Source organism: Mesoplodon densirostris, chromosome 4 (assembly GCF_025265405.1).
Source record: "Mesoplodon densirostris isolate mMesDen1 chromosome 4, mMesDen1 primary haplotype, whole genome shotgun sequence".
Lineage (NCBI taxonomy): Eukaryota > Metazoa > Chordata > Mammalia > Artiodactyla > Ziphiidae > Mesoplodon > Mesoplodon densirostris.
Window position 1 is genome coordinate 3,283,471 of NC_082664.1, and position 26,517 is coordinate 3,309,987.

The 26,517-nt window shown below is 56.7% G+C and overlaps 1 protein-coding gene and 1 long non-coding RNA gene across 4 annotated transcripts in view; one reads left to right on the forward strand and one right to left on the reverse strand.

Annotated features, from left to right (window-relative positions):
* Positions 1-9,853, forward strand: part of LOC132488966 (uncharacterized) — a 57,086-nt gene extending 47,233 nt beyond the window's left edge. Inside the window, exon 3 of the long non-coding RNA XR_009531829.1 lies at positions 9,725-9,853. This is a non-coding gene — a long non-coding RNA (uncharacterized LOC132488966). The remainder of the gene's footprint in view (positions 1-9,724) is intronic.
* A 2,856-nt stretch (positions 9,854-12,709) lies between these two features.
* Positions 12,710-26,149, reverse strand: TNFAIP2 (TNF alpha induced protein 2). Of its 3 annotated transcripts, XM_060095589.1 has the most exons (13): positions 26,087-26,149; positions 22,931-23,294; positions 22,014-22,647; positions 19,718-19,832; positions 19,447-19,569; positions 19,159-19,259; positions 18,440-18,538; positions 17,742-17,865; positions 16,743-16,865; positions 16,388-16,543; positions 16,078-16,199; positions 14,349-14,481; positions 12,710-13,876 (listed from the first exon to the last, which is right to left on the reverse strand). In XM_060095589.1, the coding sequence occupies exons 2-13, from the start codon at positions 23,277-23,279 to the stop codon at positions 13,538-13,540; spliced, it is 2,418 nt and encodes an 805-aa protein (XP_059951572.1). In that variant the 5' UTR covers positions 23,280-23,294; positions 26,087-26,149; the 3' UTR covers positions 12,710-13,537. The 3 variants fall into 3 exon arrangements, with proteins under 3 accessions (XP_059951572.1, XP_059951571.1, XP_059951570.1); XM_060095588.1 differs by having other exon boundaries at positions 13,768-14,481; XM_060095587.1 differs by lacking the exon at positions 26,087-26,149 and adding an exon at positions 23,458-23,531 and having other exon boundaries at positions 13,768-14,481.
* Between the last annotated feature and the right edge of the window lie 368 nt (positions 26,150-26,517).

The window sequence follows — 26,517 nt, forward strand, 5'->3', positions numbered from 1 at the left end:
GAGCTCATCAATGAATTCAGAAAAGTGGAAGGATACAAAATTAATGCACAGAAATCTGTTGCACTTCTATACACTAACAATGAAAGATCAGAAAGAGAAAGAAACAATCCCATTTACCATCGCATCAAAAAGAATACAATACCTAGAAATAAGCCTACCTAAGGAGACAAAAGACCTGTACTCCAAAAACTATAAGACACTGATGAAAGACATCGAAGATGACACAAACAGATGGAAAGATATACCATGTTCTTGGATTAGAAGAATCAATATTGTCAAAATGACTATACTACCAAGGCAATCTAGATTCAATGCAATCCCTATCAAATTACCAATAGTATTTTTCACAGAACTAAAGCAAAAAAAATCTTAAAATTTGTATGAAGATACAAAAGACCCCGAATAGCCAAAGTAATCTTGAGAAAGTAAAACAGAGCTGGAGGAATCAAACTCCCTGACTTCAGACTATACTGTAAAGCTACAGTCATCAAAACAGTATGGTACTGGCACAAAAACAGAAATATAGATCAATGGAACAGGATAGAAGGCCCAGAACTGAAACCATGCACCTATGTTCAATTAATCTATGACAAAAGAGGCATGACTGTACAATGATGGAGACAGTCTCTTCAATAAATAGTGCTGGTGGGGCTTCCCTCATGGCACAGTGGTTAAGAATCCTCCTGCCAATGCAGGGGACATGGGTTTGAGCCCCGGTCTGGGAAAATCCCACATGCCGTGGAGCAACTAAGCCCGTGTGCCACAGCTACTGAGCCCACACGCCTAGAGCCCATGCTCAGCAACAAGAGAAGCCACAACAGTGAGAAGCCCATGCACCGCAACGAAGAGTAGCCCCCCCTTGCTGCAACTAGGGAAAGTCTGTGTGCAGCAGCAAAGACCCAACTCAGCCAATAAATACATTTTAAAAATAAATAAATGTGCTGGGAAAACTGGATAGCTACATGTAAAAAAATGAAATTAGAACATTCTTTAAAACCACACACAAAAATAAACTCAAAATGGATTAAAGACTTAAATTTGAGACTGGATCATGTAAAACCCCTAGAGGAAAACATAGGCAGAACACTTTCTGACATAAATCGCGGCAAGATCTTTTTCAATCCATCTCCCCAAGTAATGGAAATACAAACAAAAATAAACAAACGGAACCTAATGAACATCAAAAGCTTTTGCACAGCAAAGGAAACCATAAACAAAACGAAAAGAGAACCCACAGAATGGGAGAAAATATTTCCAAATGACGCAACCGACAAAAGATTAGTCTCCAAAATTTACAAACAGCTCATGCAGCTCAGTATCAAAAAAACAAACAACCCAATCCAAAAATGGGTAGAAGCAGCAGCATAGCACAGGGAGATCAGCTCAGTGCTTTGCAATGACCTAGGTGGGTGGGATAGGGAGGATGGGAGGGAGGCTCAAGAGGGAGGGGATATGGGGACATGTGTATGCATATGCTCCAGTAAAGATCTATATATATATATTTTTTTTTAAATATTTATTCATTTATTTATTTGGCTGTGCTGGGTCTTAGTTGCAGCATGTGGGATCTAGTTCCCTGACCAGGGATCGAACCCAGGGACCCCCTGCATTGGAGCGCCGAGTCTTAACCACTGGACCACCAGGGAAGTCCAAGATCTATAGTTTTTAATAAATGGACCGAAGACCTAAATAGACATTTCTCCAAAGAAGATAAACAGATGGCCAAGAGGTACATGAAAAAATGTTCAATATCACTAATTATTAGAGAAATGCAAATCAAAGCTACAATGAGATACCACCTCACACCAGTCAGAATGGCCATCATCAAAAAATCTAAAAACATTAAATGCTGAAGAGGGGGTGGAGAAAAGGGAACCCTCCTACACTGTTGGTGGGAATGTAAATTGGTGCAGCCACTATGGAGAACAATATGGAGGTTCCTTAAAAAATTAAAAATAGAGCTACCGTATGATCCAGCAATCCCACTCCTGGGCATATATCTGGAGAAAAACTTGGTTAGAAAGTATGCATGCTCCCCAATATTAATTGAAGCACTGTTTACAATAGCCAAGACATGGAAGCAACCTAAATGTCCGAGAGATGAATGGATAAAAAAGATGTGGTACATATATATAATGGAATATTACTCAGCCATTAAAAGAATGAAATAATGCCATTTGCAGCAACATGGATCGACCTGGAGATTATCATACTAAGTGAAGTAAGTCAGACAGAGAAAGACAAATATCATATGATATCTCATATGCGGAATCTTTAAAAAAATGATACAAATGAACTTCTTTACAAAACAAAGAGACTTACAGACTTAGAGAATGAACTTATGGTTACCAGGGGGGAAGTGGAGGGAGGGATAGGTTGGGAGTTTGGGATTGACATGTGCACACGGCTATATTTAAAATAGATAACCAGCAAGGACCTACTGTATAACACAGGGAACTCTGCTCAGTACTCTGTAATAACCTACATGGGAAAATAATTTGAAAAAGAATAGATACATGTGTATGTATAACTGAATCACTTTGCTGTACATGGGAAACTAACACAACATTGTTAATCAACTATACTCCAATATAAAAAAAAAAAAAAGCTGCCTGCCACATGGCTGGGGGTGGGGGATGGGTAGCTGCTACTGTGCTAGGAGCTGAAATTGACCAAAATTAATCAGCAATCAAAATTTATCATCCAAGTATTCCCCTACAATTTGCATGCCTTCAACAGACTCCAGAGGTCCAAAATAGTTACATCAGACAGACGCTGTCCATGTGATTGTTGTCTAGGTGGGGACATAGATCCCTGGTGCTTCCTCTTCTACCATCTTCCCAGGATCCTCTCCAAGGTGTGTGTATTTTATACAGATATAACACAATGCACATATACATGAACAATGCCCCCAAATGATAGTATTGTTCAGCCAGAAAATCAAAGAAACTAAACTAAAAGCCTTTTAGAACAAATAACACAATCTGGTAAAGTCACTGATTACAAGACAAATGTACAAAACTCAGTAGGTTAACACTTTATGCCCAGGACCTCATCAGATAATTTTTATGGTAAAAGGTCTGATTCACAGTATTGGCTAAAACCATGAAAGCCTAGTAATAAGTTTAAAAAGAATTGTTCAAGACCTATACGATAACAGCTCAATAGAGAACATTTAAAGCTAAAAATCAAGAAAGAGAACCAGGGAATTCCCTGGCAGTCAAGTGGTTAACACTGCACACTTCCACTGCAGGGGGCACGGGTTCCGGTGCAACCTCTGGTCAGAGAACTAAGATCCCGCATGCCATGCAGCGTGGCCACCAAAAAAAAAGGGGGGGGGGGACAGAATCCATGGGTAGAGTACAAGGGGCTGCCTGGGGTGGTGCTGGTGGCAGGGGGCAGAGATTTGACTTTTTAATTATAAGCCTAGAACGGGTATTTGACTTTTTTGAACAATATTTACATTGTTAGTCTGTAAATAAAAATATAAAGTGAAATTTGAAAAAATTCACAAGACAGAACAAATTTGTGAGAAGTTACAAGAAAACTTTGAAACCTTGGAATTACATTTTAAAAAATAAATATTCAAATGCCCTCCAGAAATTTTGTGCTAAGTTACAGTCCCACCAATGGTGGGTGCATGTATTAATTTCCAACACTTTGCTTGTGTAACCCTGGGAGTGGGTGTTGCTTCAGGAGTGAGGCAACTAGAGAACAAATTTTAAGTGCAGGCTTGGTATTTGCCTGATCCTTAGAAGAGCACTTCCTTAAATTTTGTGCCTTGGTGCCTCACTGCTTCATCCTAGTCCTGGCCCTGATTGTGTCCCTGGGTAATTGCAGAGATTAATGCCACCACTGAAGACTTGAAAGAAGCAGGAATGGGAGTGCCTAATACAGTCCCATACATCTAACTCGCCAGCTTAGCCTGTGCAGATGTTGAATGGATCTTGGAGAATGACTGTGAACTGTAATAAATGTGATTAGGTGGTGACTCCACTTGTATCTGCTGTCCCAGATGTAATAAGTTTGCTGGGGCAAATCAAAATGGCCCTGGCACGAGGTATGTAGCTACTGGCCTAGCTAATAGTTTTTTCTCTGTACTAATTTTCAAGGACCACCAGAGACAGTTTGCTTTTACCTGGCAGGGTCAACAGTATGCCTTAACAATGTTGTCTCATAACTATGTAAATTCTCCTGCTCTCTGCTACAATATATTCCACAGAGATACCATTGGTTTTCCACCATGTCTAGAGTGAGAGATGGCTAAAGGGACCGATCTGCACTCATTTAGACAGTTGCTAACAGTTTGGCTGGATGGACCCCAGACAGAATTGGGAGTTTGGTGACAAGAAGATCTGGGGAAGAAGTGTATAGACAGACCACCTCTCAGAGTGGGTACAGACAGAGATTTGTGTGTGATATGAATACCTATCAAAGGGCATTCACTTCGGAAGACACTTATTAATCAGGTGAAAGAATGAAGCACTGTAGTGATGTCAGTCAGCCTCTGTAATCATTTGTTAGGGTTTCCTTAACAAAGCACCGCAAACTGGGTGGCTTGAACAACAGAAATGTATGTTTCACAGTTCTGGACGCTACAAGTCCAAGATCACGTTGTTGGCTTCCTTCTGAGGGCTGTGAGAAGAAATCTGTTCCATGCTTCTCACCTAGCTTCTGGAGGTTCTCTGGGAATCTTTGGTGTTCCTTGGCTTGTAGAAGCATCACCCCAATCTCTGCTTTCATGTTCACATGGCATTTGTGTGTGTGTGTGTGTGTGTGTGTGTGTTTGTGTGTCCGTCCAAATCTCCCCTTTCTAGAAGGTCAGCAGTGATATTGGACTAGGACCCACCCTAACGATGTCATTTTAACTTGATTACTTCTGTAAAGATCCTGTCTTTAAATGAGGTCACTTTCTCAGGTGTTGGGCATTAGGATTTCAATATGAAGTCAGGGGGAGAACACAATTCTACCCGTAAGAGCCTCTTTCTCCAGCCACGCCAGTGCTTTCTCAATGGACCCACGAACAAAGCAGCTATGGTGACAGGGATGGAGGCTATGCATGGGGTCAACAACACAGACTTCCTCTTACCAGGCAGCCCCGGCTACTGCTGAGTGCCTTATCTGACAACAGCTGTAGGTCAGCACTTAGCTCGTGGTGGCACCATTCCCTGTGGACAGCGGCCAGCTGCCTGGTAGCAGGTTGATTACACTGGACCTCTTCCATCACGAAGGGGCCATGATTCATCCTCCCTGGAATAGATGCATATTCTGGTCATGGATTTGGCTTTCTTGCCCACAGCGCTTCTCTCAGCACCATGGCTGACAGACTCATGAAATGCCTTATTTACCCTCATGGTTTCCACGCCGCATTGCTTCTGAAACCAAGGGACTCATTTCACAGCCAAGGAAATGCATCATGGCTCCCGGCCATGGAATTCACTGATCTGACTGCATACCTGATCACCTGGAAGTGGCTGGCCTGATAGAAAGGGTGAGCGACTTAGTAAAGTTTCAGTTATGGCGCCAGTTGGGAGACAACATCCAGGACGGATGAGGCTCTGTTTCACAGGCTTCTTTATATGTCTGGATCAGAGACAGTTACGTGGGTCTGTTTCCACCGTGGCCACAATGCACTGGTCCAGGGACCAAGGAGTGGAGTTGTGGCGAGCCCTCTCTCTTATACCCAACATTGAGCTCTGCTGATTTCAGGGTCTCAGTCCCCAAGGTGGGGCGTACTGTGGCCTGGGGACACACAGAGGCTTCATTAAACTGAAAGACAATACTACCACCTAGCCCTTTGGGGCTCTTTATGCATGGAAGCAAAAAGCCAGCAAGGGATTGCTCTGTGGCTGGAGTGACCAATTCTGGTCAGTGGGGGGGAACTGCATTGCTGCTTTGCAGTAAGGACAGGAGGGTGGGTCTGCAGAGCAGGGCATTCTCTGCAGCTCTTCTGACGATTTCCATGACCAACAGGAAGGGCTAAAGGAAAATCACAGCAATCATAGCAGGGCAGCATAGCTGGGGACTCAGACCCCTTGGGAATCTTCATTCAGGTCATGTCATCACGTAAACATCCCCGGCCAGCTGGGGTTCTGACTGAGGGTGGGGAGAATCCGAGCTGGGTGAGGAAAGAAGCATGAGTGATGAGAGAAGGAAGCCGCAGACTCCGCAGGGCCTCTCCATAAGCTCTCCACGGCTCTTACAGAAACAAGGGCCATGGTACCTTTGCCTGACTCTCTTTGCTTGTTTAATGCGTTTGTTTGCACATGCAAACCATTTCCCTCTTTTCTCCCCTTGACATTGTGATTGCACGTGCAATTTGTCGGAGGTTAACTTTACAATTCAGAGTTCAGGTAACAGACTATCCAGTGGGCCGTGACTAAATTTGAGGAATAATAAGCACAGCCAGCAAGGGATACGGTGACTCTTGGGACTGCATCTCCTCATTTTGGAGAAAGAATGAGCTCCTTCACTTGTAGCAAGGATAGGTGTCTCGTGTTGAGTGGAAATGTTTATGGAAGGTTAAGTATGTGCAGAAGGTGCATCTGGAAGCTGATTGCCCCGCCCAGCCCCCAGCTCCAAACTCCTCTTTCATTGCCCTGCTTGGGGATTCTGGAATTTTCTGGAATTTTCTCCCTTGCAGAGTGTTAAGCTTCGTCAGTAGAGGGCGCTGGAGGGACAGTGAAGTGCGAAGGGGTCTTCTGGTTCAAACTGTTTGTTGGCTGCCACCTGGCACAGCTCTCCGTGGACTGCTTCCTCCGCCACCTCCTGAGGTGGCCTTGCAGCAAGCTCTGAGCACGGCACCTGCCGGTGCACGGCTCACCTGCCATCCCAGGGAGTGACTTTCCAGCAAGTTCTGCAGGCAGAGCACCTCACTGAACTTCACCGGGGCCGCATCCTCTCCACTGAGGCCTGAGTCCAGTCCCAGTGCCGGTGTGGAGGTGAGGGGACGCTTCCAGATGTGCTCCCTCCTTGGAGCTGTGCCTCAGCCCTCAGCAGGTCCCACTGCGCCTGCACTGTGAGAGTTCTCCTCATCCTCAGTAGCCAGTCCCTGTCACTCCAATGCTCTGCTGCCGTCCTGCTTTAAATATTCCCTGTCCCAATTACTGTGTGGTTTCCACCTCTTGGTTGGATCCTGAATGATGCAAAGACCAGAAAGGTGCTCAGCTACAAGCGTGGGCCGTTGTTATGGCCGAGGGGTGCTTAGAGGGCAGAGCCACGAGTGGAGGAGAGACGGTGGAGTCCAGAGCTGGGGAGAAGGATGGATACTCAAGGGCAGCCCAGGGCATAGCCACCCTCTCCCGGAATAGGGGGTCGGGCAGCACACAGAGGCCGGCCTTCAGAGCTGCCTCCGGCCCCTCCTTTCTTGCATGGCATTGCTAACTGATGTCATCCTCTCCTCTGTGCTGCGTGTAGGGCGTCTAACTAGTCTTTATAGTTCACAAGACTCTGGGTCAAGAGTTGCTCCACCCAAGGAGCTGTACTTGAGAAGCCCAGCTACGTTCACGGGATCACGGGATCACAAACAGACAGCCTGGTCCATGATACTATGAGACTTCGGGAGATCTTGGGACGGGGGTGAATATATTTTTCATGAGGGAGGAATATAATAATTGTAGTCAGAGGGTAGATTGTAGGGGGAAATGGCCACAGCATTCAGTTTCTCCCATCAAAAGGGAGCCGGTTTCTCCAGCCCTTGAATCTGGACTTGGTCATGTGACTGCCTCTGACCACTGGGACCTTAGCAAATGTGACGCAAGCAGAAAAAGTGGGGCCCTCCCTGGAGGTCCAGTGGTTAAGACTCTGCGCTTCCACTGCAGGGGGCGCAGGTTCGATCCCTGGTTGGGGAACTAAGATCCTGCATACTGAGTGGTGCAGCCAAAAAATTTTTGTAAAAAAAGACAAAATAGAATTCATGGTTGAGAATTTCTATCTTTTGTATAACACAGGGAACTATACTCAATAACCTGCGATAAACCATAATGGAAGAATATAAAAAAGAATGTAAATATATAGGTGTATAACTGAGTCATTTTGCTGTGCAGCAGACATTGGCCACACATTATTTTTTTTTAATTAATTAATTTATTTTTGGCTACGTTGGGTCTTCGTTGCTTTACGCGGGCTTTCTCTAGTTGAGGCGAGCGGGGGCTACTCTTCGTTGCGGTGCGCGGGCTTCTCATTGCGGTGGCTTCTCTTGTTGCAGAGCACGGGCTCTAGGCATGCGGGCTTCAGTAGTTGTGGATCATGGGCTCTAGAGCTCAGGCTCAGTAGTTGTGGCGCATGGGCTTAGTGTCTCCGCGGCACATAGGATCTTCCCGGACCACGGGCTCGAACCTGTGTGCCCTGAACTGGCAGGCGGACTCTTAACCACTGTGCCACCAGGGAAGTCCAGCACAACATTATAAATCAACTATATTTCAATTTTAAAAATAGTAATAGGGCTTCCCTGGTGGCACAGTGGTTGAGAGTCCGCCTGCCGATGCAGGGGACACGGGTTTGTGCCCCGGTCCAGGAGGATCCCACGTGCCACGGAGCGGCTGGGCCCGTGAGCCATGGCCGCTGAGCCTGCACGTCCGGAGCCTGTGCTCCGCAATGGGAGAGGCCACAACAGTGACAGGCCTGCGTACTACAAAAAAAAAAAAAAAGAGGAAGTGCTTGTGCACCAGGCTGCCCTCTATTGCTGCAGGAGCCTTCCCACCATTGTGTGGACAAGCTCAGGCCAGCCTCATGGGAGATGAGAGACCCCAGCTGTCCCAGCCATCCTCCTCAACCCAGAAACTTCGACAGTTCAGGGCCCAGGGCCATCCGGACAAGAGAGGCTGTGGGTCCAGCCTCAGGGTCAGCCCTAAACCATCGGACCATCCCCCCATCCACCAGAAGCAGAGTCACAGTAGTGGAGATCTTAGCTGACCATCCCTGCATCCTCCTGACCCCACCCTGTCCCAGGCCCTCAGGGTGTCTCTGCAGGGAAATAACTGTCAGGAGCACAGTCCACCTGATTCACCGCAGTCCTTACTGCAGGTTCAGCATCTGCGGCAACCACCTGGAAGGCTCAGAGAATTGCAGCACCACGGCTCCCTCCTTCCTGGGGTCACCCCCATGCAGCCCTCCCAGGTGTGGCTCCAGCACAAGCCTGATCCATCCACTAAACCCAAGGACTGTTCACCGCCCTGCAATGACGGGCAGAAGCCAGGGGCTGAGGCTGGTCCGTGCCCACTTACGCCGCAGGCAAGCCGTCTCCACTTCCCTCCATGTTGCTGTGGTCTGCTCACCTCTGGGTCTCTCCCAGGGATTCTCAGGGAACGTCAGCCCCTGCCCGCTGCCCCCTCCACCACGTGGTCAGCATCCACATCTGCCTCCCGGTTCCCGGAGCCCTCGGCTCCCCACAACGTCAGCCACGCTATCTCAGAGCCTCACCCCCGCTGTGTCTTCGCCGGTAACTGCAGCAGTAATACTACCTCAACTGTCCTCCTATCCCCACACCCACCCACTCACCCCTGCAACAGCACCCCAGCCCCCTGGGGCCCCATCTTCTGACCCAGCACCATTTCACAGCCCCTCCCCATCTCACACGCCCACCAGCCTCCTGCCAGCTGAGACCCCAGGTCCAGGGCTCTAACCTCTCCTGGGGGAACCCCTCACACCTCAGCTCTGCTCACCCCCTGGTGTGATCGCCCAACCCAAACCATGTTCTCAGTTAAACCCAACTCTGTGACTCCAGGCTGGCACCTGAGCACTGAACTTGGCTGGAGAAAACCTCAGGCTGCTGATGAACCCGCTTCAAGGACACTCGTCTTCGCTGGACGATCCCACACCAGAGAATCCCACGTCTCCTCTGTGCTGGAACCTCCAGCATCTCAACGAAATGTGAGATTATAACATGTATGACACGTTCATGTGGCTCAGTAATGAAAAAATTAAAACAGGACACAGTGAAATATCTCCTCCCCAACTTCTGTCTCCCTCCCCTTCCCCTCCCCCCTTCCCCCACCAGCCCTGCACACGCACTTGTGCACACGCACTTGTGCGCACGCACTCACCAACAACCATTCTTAGTTCCTGGTGTGTTCTTCCAGGCTGCCTTAATGCACACAGGCAGACACGAATGTCTATCTTTTCCTACTTTTGTTTTTTTCGATGGCGGAACACCACCAGCTGTTCTGCACTGTGCTTTTTAACTCAACATTATATGTTGGAACAATTTTCAAATCAGAACCAAGAGAACTTCCTCATTTTCTTTTCTGGCTGAATGGTACTCCATTGTCTGGGCACACTGCAAATATTTCCCCGGTGTCTACTGATGGACATGCAGGGAGTTTCCAATATTTTCCTGCTACAATGGAAGCAACTGTCCTGATCCCTGTGTCGTTTTGCTTGGATGTTGGAGTGTTGATAAGATTCATTTCTACAAGTGGAGTGGCTGGTTCACAGGAATATCTGTGGGCTTCACTGATCTTGCTGAAAGGCCCTCCACAGGGGCTGTGAAATCACACCCCCAGAGCAGTGAGGAGAACGCCTGGTGGCCGTCAGCCTCCCCAGATGCTGTCGTCACCCATACGCTTGAGGTTTGGACAGTCTAATGAGCCACCCTCGCTTTCTGCACATCTTTCAAACTTAACTCCCCAGATTTCTCCCCCAGGGATCTCCTGTCTCCTCCCAGGCCTCCCCTGGCTGCGAAGAGGCCCCCAGGTCCCCAGCTGGGATGGGGATGGCTCTTTGCCCTCATCCTGCCCCTAGCCAGGCTCATCTCCCTCCAATCGCAGCGCTCACAGACCAAGCTGTCTCCCCAGGCACCCCAGCACCGCTTAAGGGCTCTCCTGGCCTCCCCGCTGCCCCCCACTCTCCCTGCAGCAGCCAGCAAGGCCTTTCCAAGTCACACATCACAGCAAATTGCTTCTTCCAAGCCCTCCGGTGCTTTCCCTTTACAGCTGGAGTGAACCCCAACCCCCAGCCCCAGTGAAGGCCCCCGGATCCCCGCCTGCTCCTCTGGGGGTGTCTCGCTCCACTGCCCATTCTCGGCCACCCCAGCCCTTCAGCTCTTTCTTTCCCTAAAACCTGAGCCCCTCCCAGTTCCCACCTCCTGGCGTGGCCAGGCTGTCCCCGTCCCGCCCCTTTCCCGTCTGTGCAAATGGGTCACCACGCATGGTCCCCTCCTCAGTGAGCACTCCCCATGGCCACAGCGAGAGCTGGCCCTCCGCCCATACCTGCGGCATCACCCCCTCCCCGTCTCCCCCTGCACTGGGGCCTGGACTGTTTACGTACTTGCTCCCTGTTCTTCCGGGGCCTCCCAGGAATGTGAGCCCTTCAGGGAGGGCCCGGGCCAGCTCTCCCCCCGCCCCCAGCAGGGATGGGGTGAGGGCTGGAGGGTCCCACCTGTGCTTGTCCCACCATCGACCCCGGCCTCCCTTCCAGTTCACAGGAGGCTGGATAGGGAGCCGGGTCTTGGGGCCCCCGCCCCAAGTCACTCACTCCCCAACTCTGGGGCAAATCCTTCCCTGAAAGGAATTTTCCTGCGGCGACCGGGAAGTTACTGAAGTAGGCGGCCCGAGCTGGTGACCCTGACGGGACCTCGTACATCTCTACCCCTCCTACAGGAACAGCAAGGTGTCCCTAACTGCCTGCCCCGCCTGGGGTGGCCCTTCCTGCGCTGGGTTCAGCAGGGAGTTGACCTGACCCTGCCCCCCCCACCCCAGGGTGCCTGCCTCCGGCTGCCTCTATTCTCCTCGGACCCCGGCCCACCCTGCTGCTGCGAGACTGGGGGTCTCAGCACTCCGGCACTTTTGAGCCCAAATCCATCCTCTTTGGTCCATTAACGTCTGCCCGGATTGATCTAAAACTTTCCATCTGGTCCTCAGCTCCTTTCACGTCTCGCCGTGCACCCCCTTCCCTCTTACCCCTCACCCCGGAGGAGCCAGGGGAAAGCCGCGTCCACTCCCATCCCGCACTGCAGGCTCGGCGCCCCAGGACCCCGCACTCGGAGCCCAAACGCAGGGCGTCCCCAGTCGCCACTGTCCCCTCCCCTCCCCTCCTTGCTCAACACTGCTTGGTGGGTCCATCCCACCCCCATCTCATCTGAAAGGACCCTCCCTCCCCATCCAGGCCTTTCCTGCCAGACTCCAGACTCCACCCACCCTTGGCTCCCTTGGGCCCCCCCCTCGGCTCTGTGGAATGTGTTCACCCAGGTTCCCCTTTCCCTCCCAGGGACTCTGCCCTTCCCCCAATCCTGGGCCAGGATGGGGATGTAGAAGGCAGCTGGAGTCAGCTCTGTTCACAGCTGTAGCCTTCAAGGTCAATTCCAGAAATATGAGAGTCAGTTCCCACTGGGCCCTATGCATGGAGCTGAAACGATTGTCTGGAGGCCCGGCCTCCCCCTACTCAGTAAAGGTCGGGGGGGGGGGTGGACAGGGTCATGACCACCCTTTACAAGTGAGGAAACTGAAGGGTGAAGTGACGGGCCTTGCCCCACCGCAGACCCTCCCAAAACTCAGGCTCACAGGTAAGAAGGGGGCAGGAGGCGCTGGGGGGCCGGACTCACTGGGGATTTGACACAGAAACTGGGGGCACAGGGTCTGCCAGACCCCAAGAGGCTGAGAAAGCCACTGACGGCCCGTCCTTGCTCCCAAAATAAATCACTCCACAGCCACTTTTGAAATCAGCTTTATATCAAGCTATAAAAACTAAGATCATGTTATAAAAAAACACATACAAAAGCAGTACTGTCAAAAATAATAACATCAAACATGCTAACTCCTACAAATGTACAAAGGCCTTTGTGCACCATTCACACGGGCCAGTTTCTGGCCACAGTACCTGGAAAGAGGGAGCACAAACCCAAGAGAGCTGGCTGCAAGCCCCGTCACGGCGTGCCCAGCGGCGCAGGCAAGGTGGAGTCGTGCCTAAGTCTGACTGCCAAGAGCCTCTGGGGTGAGCAGAGGCCGAGGAGGGTAACTGAACCCATGTTTTCCTGGGACAGGACAAGGCACCCCACAGGGCAGGGGCTGGGTGGAGGATGTGGTGGGCAAAATAATATCCCCCTCCAAAGATGCCCACGTCCTCATCCCTGGACCTGTGACTACGTCAGGTTCCAAGGCAAAGAGGAGTTAAGGGGTCAGGTGGAATTAAGGTTGCTAATCAGCTGAACTTAACATCAGAAGAGGATCCTGGATTGTCTGGGTAGGTCAAAGGTCATTGTCTGGGTGGGTCAAAGGTCATCACTGGGGTCCTTAAGGAAGGAAGATGGAGGCAGGAGAGGGGTGCTGAGATGTGAAAAAGAGATCGACCGGCCGTTGCTGGCTTTGGAGATGGAAGGGGGCCACTAGCCAAGAAATAGGGGAGGCCAGCCTCTAAAAACTGGAAAAGGCAAGGAAACGCCCCGCCAGAACGTCCAGAAGGAACCAGCCCGGCTGACACCTTGGCTTTAGCCCACTAGACCCATGTCAGACTTCTGACGTCCACAACTGAAAGAGTTGCAAACTACTAAGCTTGTGGAAGTTTGTTGAAGTGGCAATAGGAAACGAATCCAGAGGCCAAGGAGTCAGAGGTCAAGCTTGCCCTGCCCAGACCTCAGCCTGACTTGCAGGGCAGGACCTGCGGAGGCACCCCTGGGCCTGTCTCCGTGTGGGGGAAGGCGGAGGCCGAGAAAACCCAGGAGGTCCTTGCCCCTCCTGGACCCATCCTCAGGGGAAGCCCGTGGGGAAGCAGAGAAGGGCCAGGGGCTGAGCTGCAGGGGCTCTGATGCCAGCTCTGCCCCCAGCTTGCCATGTGACCCCACAGGCCCCTTTCCAGGTCCCAGATGAGAGCTCATCTTTCCCTTTTTTCGCCTCCAGTTCTGCCTTCCATTCCACGCCCTGGCTGAGCCCAGCTCAACACAGCCCTGGACCAGAGGAGGCCGGAGTGGTGAGGCTTAGGCCCCCACCCAGGAGCTGGGGAGGCGCCGAGACCCAGGCTGAGGAGGGCAATTCGGAGGCAGCCTGTGGAAGGGCCCCACAGACAGGCGGTGACCCCGGAGCTCTGTCCCCTGGCCACTTCCCCTCCCGGCCTCCTCCTTCAGAGCATGCAAGATCCACTGTCATCTACAGGGAGCTTCTCATGTGTGGCCTCCTTGGGTCCCCATAGCTCCCCCCGCCACGGGAGGGGTAAACAAGCCAGGGCCTGTCCAGTTCCGCGGCCCAGGGACCTGCGCCGAGGCCAGGGCCGGTCAGAAGCAGCAGCAGAAGGCAGGACGCCTGTGAGGGGCCGCGTGGGGCTGTGAAGCTGGTGTTGGTCTGAACGGCCCCTGAATGGGTTGGCATCTGACGCTGGCCAGGAGCTCACAAGCAGGTCAGGCCGCAGAAGTGCTAACCAACCTTTATAAGTGAAAACAGGGACTTAGAGGGCTCACGCGCCCCCGTGTTGATGTCTAGGATGCTCCGGATGCTCCTGACTGCACTGTTGGACAGATTCCCCTTGATGGCCAGGATGGCACTCAGGTGGCCTTTGCTGACAAAGAGAGTATCCTGTCAGTCCTGCCCGCTCGCCAACACCCCTGCTCACACCCCCTCCCAGCTCCCCAGACTCCGGGAGGAGCCACAGGGCACTGCAGCCAACCCCCTGTCTGTGAGCAGCATCCCACACACACACACGCTCCTTTGCCCACTGAGCTCCAGCGGCACTGGCCACCGTGCGTCTCCAGAGCACGCCAAGCTCCTGCCCACCTGGGGCCCTTGCACTGGCTGTCCCTCCTGGAAGGCTCTTCCCCATGCTTTTGAAATAACCAGTGTCTTCACACCCTCTAGCTCTCAGCTAAAATGTCACCTCCCCTGAGAGGCTTTCCCATCTCTAAAGTCAGCACCTCCTGTCATTCACAACCTTGGTTAAACAATCTTTAAAACTCGCAATTGTACTCCTTTGCCTGATTACCTCATCACTTCTAACCTTAAACAGACTGTAAGTTACATGAGGGAGAACGAAGACCTTGTCCGTCTTGTACTTCATTGCATCCTGGTGCCTAAAACAGGGCCCAGTACCTAGTAGGAGACCCCACTCAGTAACTGTGGGTGGATGGGTGGATGGAGAGATCAGTGGACGAATGGATAGGTGGATAGGTGGATAGGTGGAAGGGTGGATGGATGGATGGAGAGATCAGTGGACAAATGGATAGGTGGATAGGTGAAAGGGTGGATGAATAGGTGGGTGGATGCGTGGATGGGTCAATGGATGGACAGACGAGTCGATGGGCAGGTGATCAGATGAATGGATAGAAGATGGGGGAGCAGGTGGGTAACTAGGTGCTTGTATGAGTGGGGAGATGGATGGGTGAGTGTGTAAGTGAGGGGATGGGTAGGTGAGTAGGTGGAGTGGATCAGCCAGTGGCTGGATGAGGCTCTGCTGGGACAGTCCCACTCATATCTCATAACTGCAACAGTCTGAGAGTATCAGAGGACTCGGCCCATAGAATCAATTTCCCTGACTCACCAGATCCTCAGGCAGCCAGGGGCTAAGCCTCCACTCCGGAACAGGGGTACTAGGACCCAGGGCACAGGTCACGCCCCTGAGGGCCCCTAGGCTGAGTGGTGGACCCCACCTTCACTACTGACTTGCCACGGCCTCCAGCAGGTCCCTGGTCTCTCTGACCTCTGTTTCCCCTCTGAGGGACAGTATCATAAAGGCTAAGAATGTGGGCTGTGGAGCGAGACCCCCTGGCTTTGTGGACTTAGCTCTGCCACTGACTAGCTGTGTTACCCTGGACGCATTCCTTAAGCTCCCCAGGTCTCATCTGTAAATGGGGAGGAAGAGCGTCAGCCTCATAGGGCGACAGTAAGGACTGAGTGAACAGCCACTGTAAAGACCTGGGCGCGGCGGCCGGCACACAGCACTCGGCAAGGGGACTGCGTCACGGGCGGCCGGCACACAGCACTCGGCAAGGGGACTGCGTCACGGCAGCCGGCACACAGCGCTCGGCAAGGGGACTGCGTCACGGTGGCCGGTACCTGAGCTCCACCCACCCTGGAGGGACTCATTCTGGCTCCACCAGGCCCTGACCACAGTCGGGTACATCAGCTACCTGCCCAGGTCCTCTGGTGCCCCTGTTCTCACCTGAAGTCAGGGTACCAGGTGGCATACGTGGCCACCTCAATCTTGATGGCACTAGGGTCTTGCAGGCGAATAATCTCTGCGAGCGTGGGGAGGGCACGATGCAGCCAGGTTGCCGGGGAGCCCTGCAGGCACAGGCCGGGTTGGAGGGAGGCTGTCCCTGCCCCGGGGGCCACCCAGGGGTCCAGAGAGGCTCAGGTCCGACCTGATGGGGTTTGGAGAGGCCCAGAGGGGCTGCCCTGGCCCACGAAGAGCTTGGAGCAGGAGGGCAGCCTATCGAAGTGGGAGTTGGGAGGGGCGGGTGGGGGCTTACGTTCTGAGCGCAGAAGCGCTGGATGAGTTCAGCGTTGGCCAGGATGTGCCCCGCCAGCTGCTGCTGCTGCTCTGCCGTCTTGAGGACCAGGCGCCGCTTGCTGAGGCGGATGATGTACTCCTTCACCAGGTGCAGGTGTACAACCTCCATGAGCTCCTGGGTGGGCGAGTGGGCAGGGTCATGTGAGCCAACAGACAGGGAATTCACCACCTCCCTCGAAGCTTCGAAGCCAAGGTCCAGGGAGGGGCGGATGCCAGAGCAAAGGAGCGCATCCGTGTGTGCGTGCGTGTGTGCATGCGTGTCCAGACCACCACCCCCACCCCCAGCTCCTGCCACCAGCTCAGCACCCCCTTACCTTCCGGAAACAGTCCTGCAGTTCAGAGAACTCGGGCAGCCTCTCGCCCACCGCGGAGATGATTTCCTCCAGGGTCTGCGCGGGGGCCGTCCAGCGGGTCTGTGTGAACCTCTTGAACAGCGGCTGCGAAAGGAGAGAAGCAGGATGTCTGGCCACGCCCTGCAGAGGAAGGGCCAGCCGCAGAAACACGCACACACAGACACACACGGACACACGGGGCCCAGGCCAGGGGCCGGGGACGTTAAGGGCTCCCGGGGAAGCCAGGGAGCGCTCGGCCCCGGCTCAGAGGCAGGGACTGGAGGCGTGGTCTGCACAGCCTTCTCAGAGGCCGACCAGCTGCCATCTGCCTGCCCTGAGGCCTTTTCCACTGGCCGCCCTCCTTAAATAAATAAATTCCTGCATAAACAAAGCCTTGTGCTTGGCTGGGCCTGTGAGGACCCGGCCAAGTCATCCAGGGTCACCACCTGGCCACCCACAGCTGCTGGGCACCGAGGCCAGGGGGTCTCCCATGGAGGGCAGGCGGGGAGTCCCTCCTCTTCCTTTCCTGGGACCCTTGCCTCATCCTCTGCTAAAGGCGCTAGAGGGTTTCTGTGGATTTCTTGGCCCACAGCAGACGTGGTGATGGCCGCCAAAGGCTCTGAGCATCACAGCTGGGAGTTAGGCACAGGGACAGGGCCTGGGCAGGAGGGTCTGGGGGAGTCGGAGGAAAAGTACGTGCAAACTTGAGGACTGGGATGCGTCTAAGCGGGGGACGGGCACTGAAGCTTCCTGTCTGCACCCGAGGGCCCTGGGCAGCCCTCTGAGGCCAAGCCCCGGGCTGAAGTGTTGGGAGTGAGGTCAAGGGCCCGCCATGGCCCCATCACCTGGCCTCACACCACGCCTTCCACATGCCAGCTCTTTGCTTCTGCCATCCTCCCTGCCCAGCCCCCTCCCAGGCCCGCCCCACCCTCCCCCAGCACTAGACTCAGCATGTGACACACGGCAGGAGGCTCCAGCTACCTTCAGGACCCCGAACAGGTTCTGGAGCAGGGTATCAACGCCATGAGTCTTGAGCTCATTCAGGGGGCTCAGCAGGTGGCTCGGGAGGTCCTGTGGCATCTGCCACTTCTGGTCCACGAACATCCTGGAAGGACGTGGGAGGCGGGGAGATCACACCAGTCCTGCCTAGAGAGCCACTTAGCCTGAGGCTAATCTTCCTAAACCATTACTCTAGAACCCTCACTGGCTCCCCATTCCCCGTGGGAACAAGTCCAAGTCATCCCACCCATGCTGCCTAGGCAGGGCCCAGCCTTGCCACCCCCAGCACACACGTAACACCACATCCTCTTCTAAACGAGGGCCTCTGCACAGCTCACTTTGCTCATCTGTTTAATGGACGTGACCACTGTACCTACCTAATAGGGTTGTCATGAGGATAAAATACAATAAAGTAAATCAGTTGCGCGAGTGCTTGGCCCACCAGCACCAGATAAACGTTCACTGCTGCTGCTGCTGCTGCCGCTGCCCCCGCCACAGGCCCTGGCGTTTCCTTACGGACCTGCTCCTCTTAATTCAACATCTCTGCTGAAGCTGCTCCTCCCGCCCTCCCCCATCCCGGGCACCTCCCAGCCGCCTCCCAGTTACCCTCTCTCTCTCTCTCTCACAGGCAGGCAGCCCCAGTGATGCCGGCTCCCACGAAGCCCGCCCAGTGCCCTCACCGGAAGGAGAGGCAGTTGTTGATGTTGGCGATGACATTGGCCCTGTAATTTCTCAGCTGTTTGCACCTCTCCAGAAATTCATCAAAGGCACGCTGGTAGCTGGTGAAACCCGAAAGGGAACATGCGGGACCAGCACAAACACGGACACAGGAGCAGCCTCCCTAGGTTTACCTATGGGCTCCCCGCAGCACAGGGAGGGGCCCCTACTCCCAGAGCATCCTGTAACTGGCTTCACGTGCTCAGGCCAGTGAGGCCAGGGCCCCTGCAGAGCTCCTGAAGAGGGGGTCCACCCGCTCCGCTGCCTCCCTCCTTCCCCCAGGCCCCCTCTAGAGCTGGAAGACTGGAGGCCGTGGGCCGTGCAGGAGTCCTCAGAGGAGGGGGCGGGACCTAGCCAAGAGAACCCTGAGGGTGCGGACTGGGGCGTCCCCTGATGGGGAGGCCAGTGTCTCAGTCCCTCACGGGGCATCTTCTTTGCAGCTGGGGGCTGCTCTGTGGGGAGCTTTGCTGAGAGCAGGTGGTCAGATTCCCTGAGGCTCTCAGCGCCCAGGTGGGTGGTATGGGGGATGAGGACTCCTGCTCATAAGGACAGACACCCGAGGGGCAGGGAGGGGGCACTGATCTAGCTTGGATCCCCACCTGGGGCACAAGGGAGGGGCATGGGGCGCTGACAGGGGTGGCCGCAGGGACCCCTTCCTGTGCGCGCACGGGCCATCACCCACCTCCTGAGGAACGCAGCCAGCTCCACCAACAGCATGTGCTTTATCTGCGTGCCCAGGTCAAGGGTGATGTTCTCGGCCTTGGCCTGGCCCTGGGAGATGATCTGCAGGGGTGAGGTGAACTGAGCAGGGGCCCACCTGGTCTAGGGCTGGGGCAGGGGCGGGTGTGGGGGTCGGTAAGACATGGAAAAGGGGGACTGTGCTCAGGGGCGAGCGTGTGTTTGCACACAAGGATGTGGGCTCGGTACCCTGCACTAGCTGCACGAGTGCACGAGGGGTAGCCCGTGCTACCTGGATGACGTCAATGGCCAGCTCGCTGTGGCAGTGGCCGTCCAGCCTCTGGGGAGCCACATCCTGGGTCCAGCGCTGCGACTCCAGCTCCAGGGCACGGGCCATCAGCTCCTTCACGCTGGCCTTGGGGGAGGGGGGCTGGTCAGGGGAGCACGAAGCCCACGTGGACGTGCCTGTCAGGCTCCCTGCCACGTCCTGTCTGCCCCGGCCCCCCCTCCGCTTCCTTCCCGCCCCTCCTTTGCCCCGGCCCTGGCGCTGGCGCTGGACTCACCACCTCATTGGAGAGGAACGTGGCCTCCAGCAGCCGGATCTGCTTGGAGGACAGGAGGCTCCCAAGCCTGACTCCTTGCAGCTCGCCTGCCAGCTTGGGGCTGTTGATGATGTCACTGTGGGCAGAGGGGGCTGGCATGAGGAAAACTCAGGCCACCCCTCCGGCAAGAGCCCTCCTCCTCAGCCTCGGCCTCTAGCGGGCCCAGAACTCAGCTGCCTTCCCTCCGCCGAATCCCATCCCTGCTTCCCCATCTCATGTGGTGGGTCCTCCATCTGCTCAGTTTGATCCAGGCCCCAAACCCTGGAATCATCATGCCTGCTTTTACTCTCTCACCCCCATCTGCTTCTGCTCCAAAATACTGCCCCGAAACTGATGAGCCTCCAGCTGCCCCGCTAGTGGCACCCCACTGCCCAGCCGCCGCCCTCTCTCGCCTGGCTCCCTGCAGGACCCCCTCCCTGGGGCCCCGCTTCTGCCCTCCCCTCCAACACTCCCTCCTCCACCCGACAGGCAGCACCACCTCTCAGGTCTGATCTCCCAGCTCTAAGGGCTCCCCGCTCTCACACAGACAGGATGCAATTCCTTACCCTCTGCCTCCTTCTCACCCATCCCCTGCCACATCTCCAGCCCTGCTGGCCTTGGGCATCCACTAGCCCTGTGCCTGCCCTCTTCCCCCACAAGCCGGGTCTGCTGCCCCCAGAGGTGGGCCAATCCAAGCAGGAAGGGCTGTTCCCACACCACCCTGAACTGCTCTGTGGAGAGGCAGATCCACCCATCCCTGTGGCACCTCTGTTGGGTCCCAGATCCCCCTGGGGACTGCCCAGCCCTGGCACTTCCTCTGGGACCTTGGTCTGCCTGGGGGCTCAAGAATGGCCCTCTCTGCCCCTCCCCCAGCCTGGACGCGCTGTGTCCCTTTGCTCCCCGCACTTCTGGCCACACAGGCCTCCACGGAGCCACCCTGGACTCCCCGCCTCGGGGCTCCATGCCCGGCTGGCCTCAGTTTCCTGCTGCAGTGACCCCAGTGGGTCCCAGGCTAAAAGCCCCTGGGGTCACTGGGACAGAAAGGCTGAGGGTGAGAAGTGTGCGTGCCTGGCATTTCCTGGTGAGTCAGGACAAGCAAGAAGGAACAGGTTCAGAGCCGCCCTGACTCTCCTGCAGCCCCTGCCCTGTGCCAATTTCCCTATGCCCTGCCGACTCCTCACCCACCACCACCCCCAGCCCTTCCTCCGGCCCCCGCGGGAGGCTGACCCACCAGCACCAACCAAGACCACTGGCCACCCAGATGTGTCCCCGAGATGCTCGGACATCGCTCACACGGGCTACACCTCCAGGCTTCCTGTGGGCTTTACACTAGGTGCCGGGGCCAGTCCCCATAGGAACCCCTGGCCTCTCATGCCCTGGTCATTTCCACGCTGCAGTATAAGTCTCTCCCCACCCAGCTTGTGTGAACGACCAGCATGCCCAGAGATCCAGAGGTCTGGGGAAATGAGGGGATGCCTGAGGCGGTACCCAGCTGGTAACCAGGTATCTCCACTGGCAGAGCGAGCCTCCCAAACTGAGGCGCTCCAGGCCTCGGGGGCCAGAACCCAGCTCTGCGTGGCCTCACTGAATGACCCTGCACAATGGGGATCTTTCCAACAGGCCCAGCGGCCCCACCCTGCCCCTGCTCCGGGTGGGAGTGGGAGTGCCCCCAGGGGCCTGCTGGATAATCCAAACACTGACGAGCTCCACACGGCTCCCAGAATGCTTCACAGCTCAGCCTGAGGCCCTGGAAGATGACTCCCTTTGCCGGGAACACCACCCTCCCTCTGCCTTCTTACTGACCTGTCCTCCTCTTCCCTCCCCTGCCTGACTGCCTGACTTCTATTAGACTGTGAGCTGCCCCAGAGCAGCAAACTCCTGTGGCAGGCAGAAGTCTGCGCCGCCTCTTCTGAGCTGGCTTCCTGGGCTGACCCAGGCGAGGTCAGGGTCCCCTCCTGCGGGCTCCCACACCCCTTCCTGCTCTGGATGGGCGCTGCTTCATGCCCTCCCCAGATTGGGAACTCATGAATGAATGATGAAGTCCCTGCCATTCTCTGTGCCTCAGTTTCCCCAACTGTGGAATGGGGCTGAGGCCCAAGAGGCTAAGGACTCCAAGTGCAAAGCAGACCCAGCCCAGGCCCTGCCCCCTTGAGTCCAAGCCCACCTGTGCCGTTCTCCCACCTGGGACTCCCTGCACGCGGTGACAGCCCCTGCAGAGCGGCCTCCCTGCCCCTGGGGCCCCGCCCAGCCCCCGGCCCCCGGCCGCCCGGCCGCTCACTTGGGGTAGAGGTTCTGCACCCACAGCAGCAGCACGTAGGTGTCGCGTTCGCTCAGCTCGAACTGCGCCAAGTCCGCCAGCTGCGCCGCGAAGTGCGCGTGGTAGCTCTGGGCGTAAGCCGCCACCACGGCGAACTCGGCGGGGAACAGCGGCTTCAGCCGCTCCACCACGGCCTCCAGGTCCTCCTTCATGGTGCGGCCCATGTGCAGGAAGGCGCGCTCGGCCTCCGTGCGGCCCTCGGCAGCCGCGGCCGGCCGCTGGCCCAGGCGCTCCTCGGCCACCTGTGCCACGCCGCGCCGCCACAGCTGCAGCCAGCGTCGGGGCCGTGTGGCCGCCAGCGCCGAGGGCCCGGGCCCAGCCGCCGCCGCCGCGCGGTCCTCGCGCTCCTGCTCGGCCAGCACGGCCAGCGCCTGGCGCAGCCGCTCCGGCGCCGCCTCCAGCGGCCGGCGCAGCAGGCCGAGCACCTGGTCGCGCAGCAGCACGTACAGCGCCTCCACCTTGCTCTGGCGCCGCAGCAGCTCCTCCTCGCTCACGCCGCCCGCCGCCACCGCTGCCTGCAGCTCCCGCTCCAGCGCCAGCAGCGGCCCCGCCGCCTCCAGCCGCCCGCGCTCCAGGTCGGCCTTGAGCTCCTCCACTGCGGCCAGGACCCGACGTTAGCGGCCCGCGGCCCCGAAACCCACCAGTCACCTCCCGTGGGCCGAGACCTCAAAAGGTGAGGTTGAGGCGCCCGAGGGGGCGAGTCGACGTCCCAGACAGGACAGAGGACCCCTCGGCCCACTCCCAGCCCCTGAGATCAGGGCGCGCAGGGGAAAGTCGGCAAGGGAGACACCTCCGCGGCCACCTTCCCTGCCCTCTCTGTCCTGGGTGAGTGGGGCATCCACTCCAGTGAGTCCCGATCCTGCCCAGACCCTGCCTACCTGTGGGCAGCCGGCCCGCCGGCCGGGACTGGGCCTCAGAGTCGCCCTCTGTCTCTGCTGAGCTGGGCTGACTCTTCTTCTTCCTCGCTTTGGTGAAGACGCTCAACATGTTGGCCAGGCCTTTCGACTTCTTCTTCTTCTTCTTCTTCGCGGCCTCTTCTCCATCCCTATCTGGGGCTTCGTTGGCCTCCAGGGGTGGCACCAGGTCCTCGGAGGAGGCTTCCGACATGGAGGCTTCTGACTCTGCCTCCGAGGTGAAGGGCAACTTCTGGGGGCCTCCGGGGAAGTCAAGGGCCCCTGGCGCAGACTGCTGGCCCGGAAAGCCTTGGAAGGTCATCGTCTTCAGCATCACGCCGGCTCAGGCCTGCGGGTTGGCAAGGCGAGGGAAAGAAAGGGTCAGCGGTCACCGGGAGATGGGCCTGGCTCCCGGCTCCCCGGCCCAGGTACACAGCCAGGTTGATATGTTTTCCCCGTATGACCACCAGGCTCTGGCCTTCTCCTGGCCCATATGGGCACCAACAACTCACCTCTCTCCCTGGACACCAGTTCCTCAGGACCCACCGCCCCTCCGAGAACTGCCGAGGCAGGGAGGAAGCTGGGGTTGGGAGGCGTTCCGACAGAAGGGGCCTTCACTTCATTTTGGCAAATCCTTCCTTGACAGCCCACCCTCTGGGCAGGGAGAAGGGACTGCAGCGCATGAGAATCACCTGGATCCCACGAGACCCCAGGGGAGCAGGCAGACCACGGGCCGCCGTCCCACGGCGCAGAGCGAGAACCGAGGTCCAGAAAAGTCACAGAGCACCAGAGGCTGGGCTGAGGCGGGAATCCAGCCCCAGCCCCGTTCTCCATTTTGCCTGTTCTCCTCTTGACTCGTGCAGCTTTGGGGTCACAGAGGAACGCTCTGAGCAGAAACACGGCTGCTCCGGCTGGGACCACAAGGTAGGCAGGGCCTGACCCCTATTATGACCTTGGGGCTCAAGTCTACAGAAACCATAGTGCCCCCTCAAACTTCAGGGGGTCTTTCCCATGTCAGTAGGGATGAGGGGCCCAATGAGGCACAGGGCTGTCTGAGGTCACACGGCAACTTGGACTGGAAACCCAAGCTTCCCGGCTCCACGCACCCTGCCTGCTCCCAAATGGGGTGACATCATCGTCACAAAAGCTTCCACTTTCTGGGCGCTTCCTGAGTGCCCATCCCATCACTTCCGCACTCCCTTCCAGGAGGCGTGTTATTTTCCTCATCTCACACAGCTAGCTCAGAGGGGCTTAAAATGCCCCAATGGTCAACAGCCCGGGCTTGGAACTCAGATCACCTGGCTCCGGGCACCCCTGCCTCGTGGCCCCCAACACCCCACAAGCTGCATTCAGAGGGGCAGCACTCTCCCCAGCGCCTTGACCATTGTGGAAGCCAGGCCAGGACCGGTGGAGGGGAACGTGGCTGACCCCAAAGGAGGGAGCGGGGCAGGGCTGGGCCTCCCTGGTAACTGGGGTGATCCATAACCACAGTGCCTGCCCACCACCCGAGAGTAAACACACCAAGTCGTGACTCATGCAAAACAATGACTTCAGTTCGCCCCTGCAACGGCCCTGCAAGGCAGATGGGGTGATCCAATCATCCAGAGAGAGAAATTGACGCGGCAGGAGGCGGGGTGGGATTAGGCCTGTCAGACTTTCTACAACCCCCACTGCCTCCCCATCGGCCCAGCCTCCTCTCGCATCTGCCCGGGGACTCGTCCCAAACCCCCGAGCTTGACCAGAGCCACTCAGTGGCCAGGAAGCCGGGCTTTCTCCCACTCCCACTGGTTTCAGCAGGTGCCTGGGCAGAGTCCTACCCTGCTGGATCTCCGTTGCGTCCCCTGTGCCATTTGGCCTGAGAGTTCCACTCCAGAACCAAGCAGGGGGTACTCTGGGGAGCCGCAGAGCCAGGGTCCCCAGGTGCAAGGCCACTGGGCATTTCCGCCCTGCAGACCCCTTGCCCCAGCTTCCCTCCCAATCCGTCTCATTTTCATGCCAGGCACCCACAGGAGCTGGTCTGGCCGGCTGGCTGGGGCTGCTCAGCGCCACCCTGGGCCCCCAGGCCCCACCTCTGCCCCCTGCTGGCGTGAGGGTGAGGGCCATCTGACCTGCTGTGCTCCCGCCGGCCTCACCTCTGCCCTCACTGCCCCCCACCTCCTCCGTCCCCACACGTGCTAGGCTCTACAGAGCCTCCAGACCTGGCTCGTGCAGGTCCCCGCATGGCATCGCTGCCTCCTTGCCTCTGTGGCACAAACTCTCCTCACCCTTCAGGGTCCTGCAGCAGCCCCCTTGGCCCACGTCCCAGGCCTTGACTCTGAGGCAGCTGGTGCAGTAGAAAGAGAACAACTGTGGGCTTAGCTGTACCACCCACTAGGGTGTGGACCAGACTTCACCCTTCCTTCATAGGCCTTAGTCTCCCCATCTGGGAAATGGGGATGAGGACTCCACCTCACAGTGCTGCTAAAAGGATGTGAGGAAACCACTCAGACACATGCTGGCACCTAGCCAGGCCTCAGTAAGGGTCTGCGTCATGTGTCCCAGTATCTGTCAGGCTAACCCTGGCGCCCGGATACAGCAGAAGAGGGCAGGAGAGGGATCCTTTAAGGCCAGGCTCGCAGCTGGGCACACTGAGACAGGAAGGGGAGTGCTCCGAGTCATACCCTGTGGCCACAGCCTGTGGCCCAACAGTGGCACCCCTCAGGTCCTCCCAGCCCCCCCAGCTTCTCCTCAGGCACACACACCCTCACTCTCCTTCCCGAGTCAGAGCTGAAGTCCACCCAAGCCTCCCTGGCCCTGTGCCTAGCTCCTCCGTGCCTATAGGTCCCGCTTCCTACGGCAAAAGGAAGGGACACCCGGCGCCTTTCCCCACAGCCCCTCCCTGATGCTTTTTGCAGGACGCAGTCCTCCGCTGGGAGCATCTAACCCGGACCCTCTGCACCCTGACGCAGCAGCTCAGCCCGGGGGCCTCAGTTTCCCTAGAAGAGGGGCTGCCAGAGACCTGGGCTCCGTCCCTCCCCCTTGGTCCCCTCCGTCGCACCGGCCGCTCCCTCGTGGGATCGGACCGGAGACTCGGGGTCGGGGCGGCCGGGCAGCCGCGCGGAGAGGTTGGGGACGGACGCACCGCGGGCGGAGGTCACTTACTGTGTCCGGGCCGGGCCGCTGCTGTCTGGGCTGAGCGGGCGCCGCCTGAAATAGACGCAGACTCCGCCCCCGCTGGGCCCGCTCGCCCCGCCCGCCGCCTCCGCGGAAAACCCGCGGGCGAAGGCCAAAGCAGAGCGTGGCGGGGGCTGCCTGTGTCCCCGTGTCCGGTGTCGCGCGCCCCCCCCGCCAGGCGGTGCGGGGCCTGCTTAGCAGGGGAGCGGGGGAAGGGGTCACGACCTCCCACCAGCCTGGCGGGATGACTGGGCTGGCCAAGCGTCGCCAGGCTGTGTCGGGCGCAGGACCGGCACCCAGGGCGGACGGAGTGGGTCTGGCGCTGACCGGTTGTCCGACGACGGCTTCCGATCGGCTGGCTGGGAGGGGCCCCCGCGCTCAGGACCACTTTCGCGCATCACAGAGCCATCACCCACCCC

Bases quoted from the DNA above. Each gene is read 5' to 3' on its own strand.
- TNFAIP2 (XM_060095589.1), bottom strand. From the start codon at position 23,279: ATGCTGAAGACGATGACCTTCCAAGGCTTTCCGGGCCAGCAGTCTGCG. The intron at 19,260-19,446 runs GTAGCACGGGCT...TCACCCCTGCAG, and splicing joins TGGCCATTGACGTCATCCAG to ATCATCTCCCAGGGCCAGGC. The intron at 16,866-17,741 runs GTAGCTGGAGCC...CTCCTTTCGCAG, and splicing joins ACCTGTTCGGGGTCCTGAAG to CCGCTGTTCAAGAGGTTCAC.